This window comes from Miniopterus natalensis, chromosome 9, assembly GCF_054644295.1.
Source record: "Miniopterus natalensis isolate mMinNat1 chromosome 9, mMinNat1.hap1, whole genome shotgun sequence".
NCBI classification, from domain to species: Eukaryota; Metazoa; Chordata; class Mammalia; order Chiroptera; family Miniopteridae; genus Miniopterus; species Miniopterus natalensis.
In genome coordinates this window covers 12,934,659-12,942,829 of record NC_142089.1, presented here as the reverse complement: position 1 = coordinate 12,942,829, position 8,171 = coordinate 12,934,659, and the positions used below count along the sequence as shown (strand labels likewise).

At 44.2% G+C, this 8,171-nt stretch overlaps 1 protein-coding gene across 1 annotated transcript in view; it reads right to left on the bottom strand.

The window, feature by feature from the left end:
* Positions 1-66: 66 nt before the first annotated feature.
* The window catches only part of SPATA21 (spermatogenesis associated 21), a 28,140-nt gene continuing 20,035 nt past the window's right edge, over positions 67-8,171 (bottom strand). The window contains exons 11-13 of the mRNA XM_016219011.2: positions 1,706-1,881; positions 655-832; positions 67-124 (exon numbers count right to left, since the gene is read on the bottom strand). Of these exons, the coding sequence (XP_016074497.2) occupies positions 67-124; positions 655-832; positions 1,706-1,881 (412 nt within the window). The remainder of the gene's footprint in view (positions 125-654; positions 833-1,705; positions 1,882-8,171) is intronic.

Genomic DNA, 8,171 nt, shown 5'->3' with positions numbered 1-8,171 from the left:
TCTCTGCCTGATGACCTGTCTGTCTGCAGGTCTTGAACAGCTGTCCAGAATTAGGACTCTGCAGGGTCAGTGGGTCCGAGCCGGCACAGAGTTGAGCCACTTTCGGCTGTCAGACCCATGTTCCCTAGAGGGAGAGGTGGAAGAGAAGGGTGGGAGGAGCTGAGCCATCCCCATGTGCCCAAGGGGAGAGGAGGCCTCCCCTGGGAAGTGATGAAAACAGCAGTCAGGCTCAGGGGCCTGATTCCAAGTCCAGTGTTCTTTTATCCCCAGATTGCTGGAAGGGGAATGCTGAAAGGGAAGCTTCCCCCTAGCCAGATGCTAAGTCTGTTCCCTGCTACTAATGTGGAACCAGACTTGGGCAAAGGATTTGAGTGTTAAACCCCCTGATGAGAAAGGTAGTGCCATCCTAAGAGAAAGATGGTATGTATCACTGAGCCCTGGGCACAGGGAGGCATAAGGAAGTGCCCTGACTGACGAACAATGTACTTGGTGCACAGCCTTCAACAAAGGTTTCCCCCTTTCTTTTTCCTCCCTGGAGCGAGTTTCCCAGGCTTCGTTGCTTAAAGAAGGATGGATTTGCAGGTTAGGCCAAGGGCCTAGTGTGGAAGGAGGTGGATGGGCCTGGGCTGGGACCCCTGCCTTTTGGGCACCCACCTGCTTCCTTGAGATCCTGACTGGAAGAACAGGCTGTGGAAGTCAGGGCTCGGGCTGGTGGGGGTGCACTGGTCCAGCACATACTGGCTGCCCTGCTTCCGGCTGATCGTCTTCTTGTCCAGTCTTGGGCAGAGTGGGATGCAGGGGACCTGGGCATAGGGGCTCTGCAGGTTGGCAGCTGGCGAGGGAGGAGGCAGGAGAGGGGAATGTTTGGTCATATGCGCAGCCTTAGGAGGCAGGCAGACCCAGGTGAAATCCTGGCTTTGCCACATAATGAGCTGGGCGGGTTTGGGCAAATTACTTCTCCCAGCCTCTATATGAGCTGGAGATGATAGTGGTGCCCACCTCACAGTGGATGATGAGGCTTGAAGGGATAGTATGTGCAAAGTGCTCAGCTAAGAGCACTGCGTAAAGGCTAACAACAACTTAAAAGAGCAGGTGTCTTTTGTGATGGGTCCTGGCAAAGTCTGGCAGGCACAGTAGACTCTGGAAAGTTCCTAGCCCATCAGTTGGCACACAGTAGGAGTCTAATAAATGGTACCTACTATTTTATGGGGAAGCTGTCTTGCCCAGTGAAAAGAGCACAGGTTTTGGAGTCAGACCTGGGTATAAACTCCCCTTTCTGACATGCTGGCTGTGGACCCTTGGGCAAGTTCCTTAAACTTACCCAGTTTCAGGTATCTGTAAAACGGGGTAAATGTGTGATTATGGGGACTAAATTCTAGCGCATCTGCAAAGAACCTGGCACAGTGAGTGACTCCAGTGGGTGCTCAATCAGTGATGAGCTGGGAATGCTGATCACCCTCCATTCTCAGCCCTGGCTCTTGGGACCAACCTGTGGTCAGAGCTAAGGCACTGGGAAGAGTCCATGCAAAAGGCCTTTGTCAAAGGTTTGGAGATGAGGTAGTAATTATCAGCCCATTGACTGACGCATACAGTTAACCCTAAAGGGGGAAACCATGTCTCTCAGCTTGGTTCTGGCTTTGTAGGGGCCCAGGGAAAGAAGCCAGATGCGGGAGAGCAGAGCCCCCACCATGCCCAGGGCCCTCACCATAGTTCTGCTGCTTCAGCCGGCTCAGGATCCTAAGGACCCTTCGTTCTGGGACTTCCAAGGTGTCTGCCTGCTGCAGGTTGTAGGGAAGCTTCTTCCGGGACTGCAGCCGGCCTATGGCCGATTCCATCTCGTGGGCCTTACAGGTACCTTCCTTCAGCTTCTTCTGGTAATAGCTGGGGAGGCAGTGCCCACCCGGCTCAGCCTGGCCATGTTTAATTTACCCTCCTCTTCCCTCACTTTTCCTGGGGGCTCGTTCTGTTTGGCCAGCTCTGGAGCAGGGACACAGGCCCAAGGGTTGGAAGACCTGGGTTTTAGTCCCAGCCCTGCCATTAACTTCCTATGACCATGGGCAAGTCATTGCTCTGCTTTGAACCTCAGTCACAGTCACCCCTGTGTAAAATGGGGGAAATGGTTATCTCATCCCTGTCACTGCAAGTCACTTGACTTTTGTGAGCTTCAGGTGTCCCCTGGGATCCAAAAGTCCATGTTACAGGGTTAAATAACAATGCCCATCAAGCACTCAGCAAAGTGTGTGGCCCATGGGAAGAGCTTGGTAAATGTTACTTTTGATTTCCATCACTGATATTTTTACTTAGATGTGCAAGTTTTGTAAGTCAGCTGTGCAATTAACTCCTGCTTGTCTTCCAGAGTTCAGCTTAAGGGCTATCTCCTCCAGAAAGTTCTCTCTCCCCCTGCAGACTAGCTGGGCTCCTACTGCAGGCCCCGATAACCTGTACTTACTCCATCGTAACCCACAGCCCACTTTAACGCATTACTACTTGCCTTTTCTCCACTAGACTGCTGCATCATTCATTCATTCAACAAATATTCACGGATTATTTACTATGTACTGACCACTCATCTAAGTACTTGGGAAAGAATGGTGCAGGGTATATTCATATAGGTCCCTTACCACGGTCCCTCGTCCCCACCTCATGTTCTAGCCACTGCCACAGCAACCACTTCCCCAAGGGCTTCCACCAGGTTTGCTCAGGCTCAACCTGACATGGTCTCGCCTCTGGCTTGAGCCCCTTGCTTTCTGCCCCAGAGCTTCTCTGGTCCATGTGCAACCCAGAAGTGCAGGGGAATTAAACACCTATAGGGGGCCACCTCTGACCAAAGGAGCCAGCAGCTGAAGTATACAGGCTTCTCTTTCTTCCCCTGCCTGAGTTCTGAGCCACCATTCATAGTCTCCTTCCTAAGATGATCCTGGAGGTGGTTGACTCAGTAGCACATCCTTGTATTGGCTCCTCCTCTTCTGTTCACGTCCCTTCCCCACTCCCGTTTCCTGGAATTACTTTCTAAATCAACTACCTAGGCACATATCTAGTGGGAGAGGAGTTAGACCATAAACAAATAAATAAAACACAATACTATGTTAGTAATGATGGGTGCTGTAAGGGAAAGTCAGAGCTAGGTAGGGGGTGGTAATGATGAGGTGCTATTTTGTTCACAGTGGTCAGCAAAAGTCTTGGAGGTGGGTGGCATTTGAGCAGAATGGGGCGGGGGGGGGGAGTCAGCCAAATGGATATCTAGAGGGAGTGGCATGGGAAAAGGCCAGGAGGTTGCAAAGAGCTTGGTGAGCTCTAGGGATAGCAGGGAGGCCAGAGGAGCTAGAGCCTGCTGTGTCAGGGAGAGGGGAGGTGTGGGCAGCAAGATGACAGAGCCAGATGACCTGGGGCTTTGTAGGCAGTGGTGCTGCAAAACTCTCAGAGCTTAAGCTGGTGATTCTGCTAGGGCCCCTGCCTATCCCTGAGGCCTGGAATTTTGGCATTTACTGGGCTTCACACACACAAAATAGAAAATGAATACCAGAGCCCTCACATGGAGATTGGATCTAGACCCCTGTGTAAAACTGGACCTAAAAAGACAATGTACCAAATAAAAAGATGGACTAGAAAATAACTTCACCCCACAGGGGCTAGTGGAACATGAGCAGTGTATGCACTACTTTCTCGGTCACAATTTCAAAGGAAATTGCTTACTTCCCACCCCTTTTTCCTCTCCCTGTGGGCTTGAATTCATGTGTGTTGCTGGTAACAGCTTAGGATTGATGTAGGGAATGGTGGAACGATAAGTTGCAAAGAAACTGGGTGCTTGGAGGGACCTTGTCTTCCTGCCTGCTTCCTCCAGATTGTCAATATAAGAGAGGAATAAACTATCTTGTTTGAACTGTAGTACATTGGGTATATTCCTTAACTAAGACACCTAGAATTCTATACCCAGCTAACCTATTCAAGTTTGAAGGTAGAAAAAACACTTCTGCAGACTTAGAAAATCTCAAAAATGTCACCTCCCACACATCCTTTCTCTAGAAGCTACTGAAATATGCATATATGCACAACCCAAGGACACGGACAATGGTGGGGAAAGGGACTGGGGAGGGAGATAGGACAGGGTAGAATGGGTCATTGGGGAGAAAAAGGGACATCTGTAATATTTTAAACAAAAATAAAATTTTAAAAAAGTTACTGAAGAACGCATTCTTTCATAATGAGTACATAAACCAGAAAAAAGGAAGACCTATGTACAGAAAACAGGATCTAATACAGGAGAGAGGTAAAGGTAAAGGAAGGTAAAGGGAGATCCCAGAGTGGCAGTGCAGTTGCTGTATAGGACAGCCAATTTAGATTGGATCTCTAGAGCTAAACAACAGAAATTGCTAGGGCTGGCATTACTATACCTGTTGTTTAATTACTACTGCCTTTCTAGCCCTAAAAAGCTAGTGGGGAAACACGTCCCCTTTAGGGAAAAAAAAATAACAAGGAAGAGTAAGACTTCCAGAGAACAGAATCCTAATTAGAGGAAAGGAAGAAAGAATTCCTAGGATGGCAGACTCCTAAAGTGGTAGTCCTGCAGCAGGCCTAAAAAGATACTAATCCTAAACAAGATGAACATGCCTCCATTCAAGAAAAAGAAACATTAGGAAGGTGCAGGAATTATCAATAAATACCAACAAATCAAGGCAATAGCCCATTTTAGGAATTTTTAAAAAATAAAATCATAGTATACAAAAATGCTCAGCTATGAACAATTGCACAGTCATAATAAAAACCCTAAATATTTAGTCAAAAATGATGATAATTGGAATGGGGAGGGGGAGGTTGAGGGGATAGTTGTATTAGCTAAATCCCAACCATCATAGGAAGTCAATAGATACAAGTCTAAAAATCACTAACCAAAATATTGCAGTATATGCGTATTACTTAGAAGTAAGGAGGGAGTCAAAAGTGCTTGCCTTTGGAAGTGCTTTTTCCCCACTTTGGAAGAAAAACGTCAAGGAGTGTGGAGTGTGGTGTATCGCTTGAATACTAAGCAAAAGGAAATTGGTATAACCATATTAATATTTTAAAACTAGGCCTTAAGACAAAAAGCACTACTAGAGACTAAATGATTACTGTATAATGATAAAATGTATAATTCATCAGGGAATACAAAATTCTAGACATGAAATGTAAAGCACAACCAGATATAACTGCAAGGAGAAATAATTCCACCATCACAGTAATGTTATTAAAAACTATTCCACTCTGTCATTGTAGTCATTGTAGCCTCAAAGAATCCATAGGTGATATGTAAATGAATGGGTATGGCTGTGTTCTCATGAAAGTTTATGAAAACAGAGCAGGCTGTATGGGGCCTGCAGTCCATAATTTGCCAACCCCTGCCTTCTATAGACCTTCCCTGAGACTAAAATCCACAGGAGAAACAGCATTTGAAGTTAAGTCTTACCAAGTTAGGGGCTTAGGAAAAACCTGGACTTTTCACAATAAAAGTAAAAAACCAAGCCTACACAAATTCATTGATGATCAGCTCGTAATTGAGCTGCTTACAAGAACAAAAATTAACACCTATCAAAGGAAGGTAACAGAATCTTGTTTTTAAACTATATCATCCAAAATGTCTAGGATATAATAATAAAAAACTTATCAGACCTGTAAAGAAAATGTCACTCATAGTAAAGGGGGGGGGGGGGACACTTCTAAAAAGCAACCCTGAGATGCCCTAGATGTTGGGTTTAGTAAACAACAGCATTAAAGGAGCTATTAAAAATATGTTCAGATAATTGAAGGAAAATTTTATCTTAATGAATAAACAGAGAAGCGATAAACATGAAACGGGAATTCAAGAACAGAAAAGTATAATAAATTAAAGTAAAACAAAAAAGTCAGCAGGTTGGAGACAGCAGAAAAAGGAATTCGTAAACTTGAAGACAGATCAATAGAAATCATCCAATTTGAAAAACAGAAAAGAAAAAAAAAGATAACAATTCTGTTTCTGGCCATGATGGAACAACTGGTACTGAACTTGCCCTGCTGCCATAAATAATTAGACGCACGAACAAAATACATGAAACTTGTCAGATACTGGACTACAGACAGCACAAGACTGCAGTCTGAAAGGGGAGAAACCAACGAGGTGAGCCTTATGGTCTCCCTAGAGTTTTTCTGGGGGTCCTTTCTGGACTGCAGTGCAGGAAGCAGTATCCCAAGCAGAACACAGTAGACCACTGAGGAAAGGAGACAGACATTGGAGTTTAGGAAGATGCCACTGGGATTAATTAGTGTATTAGAACACCAGAGATGGGAGCTGTGCAGAGAGAGTTGCAAAATATGCATGGGATACTCTGTGTGAACCGCCCTTTCAGACGCCTCCTAAGGCGTAACTACCCTCGAGAGGGCCAGTCCCTGCCTTGCTTTCTCCCACCTTCATGTAATCTTCCTTCTGTCCCCTCAATTTCAAATGCGTAAAAGAAACTGCAAAACTGCCTTTCTGAGGAGCATTTGAGGTCTTGCTCCCCGGCATATGTCATCAGTTTGGCTCAAATAAACTCTTAATTCTCTAGGTTTGGATGTTCTTATGTCAACAGAAGTATACTAGACATTGTATAAAATTCCTAGAAATCTGATACGTCTTGGTATAATGTTACCAGTTGTAATTCAGCTATCTTAAAATGCTGCATATCACACAAAAAATCAAATATCCCTGTTCATTGCATTTATGTGAATTCTCATCAGATCTTTCTTTAACCATGGCTATTTTAAGTCTTTTCTAATTCATAGTTACTGTTCTGTTCTGATTCCTCTCTGAAAGCCTTTGCAATCAACTAAAGGTAAAAAGACTTCATCTTCAAGGAAATTTGTGCAAAAGACTCTGACAAGTACTCTGGATTATGGGTCTGTGAATACTTTAAGGTCATACCACTGAACTGGGTAAGAATCTCCAGAACGCTGATGAAAAAGGTGACGAATTCATAAAACTGCTAACCCAAGATAAGCAGGACAAAAATCAGTTACACGAGACTGAACTGAGGAGGAGGAGAATTTTGACTTTCTTTTTGTTTGAATCATTGCCGGTTCCTTAATGCTTTGTTTTTCAGATTTAAGAAATCTTTTTTCTCTTTTCTTTTAAGCTATCTATAGCTTAGAACAATTTGGTAAAATTATATCTTTGTAAACAAATGAAAACAACTTTTTCTCCCTACCTGATCCTTCTAAAATTCAAAACACTATGGAATATATTTATTTTTGTAAGTATTTTTATTTTCATATAAACACACTTACATAAATTTATTTAAGAATCTATTTTTGTTACAGGACATACTTAAAAATATTACGTTACCGAAGCTTTGACACTAATGTCCTCTTTCAAAATAATGAACATAGATATTATCAGGCAGATTTAAAGAACTAAAGTTGACTTTATGGAGGCACTGCTTAGAAAGCCCTCTTAAAATACTGTCCTGGTACCTGAGTTTCAGAGTTCTGGGTGTTACAGGTCAGTAAAGGTCACTTCCTGGCAGGCCTAGGAACCTTAGGACATTTTGGGGACCTTGAGAAAAGGAATTCACACAAGTCTATATGTCCTGCAGGCTAAGTCTGATGGCAAGGTTTTTTAAATTAAAGTACAGTTGACATATTAGTTTCAGGTGTACAACATAGTGGTTCAGCATTTATATTCCTGATCACCACAACAAGTCTAGTAACTATCTGTCACGCTACAAAGTTATTACAGCCCGGCCGGGCGTGGCTCAGCGGTTGAGCATCGACCTGGGATCCAGGCGATCGGGGTTCGATTCCCAGTCAGGGCACATGCCCGGGCGGCGGGCTCGACCAATGACCCATTGATGCTTCTGTCTCTCTCTCCCCAATGACTCTCTCATCATTGATGTTTCTCTCTCTCCCTCTCCTTTCCTTTCTCTGAAATCAATAAAGATATTAAAAAAAAGAATACAAAGTTATTACGATAATATTGGCTATTTTCCCTATGCTGTACATTACATCCTGTGATTTTTCTTTTTTTTAATAACTGGAGGTTTCTACCTCCTATTCCCCTTCAATCTTTTCACCCACCTCCCTCCCCACCTCCCCACTGACAACCCTCATGGCTAGTTCCTGACTTGACTCCTTAGCCTTTTAGAAGTCCGATCTGAGGTTCTTCCTGAAAAGTCCCAGCAAAACAG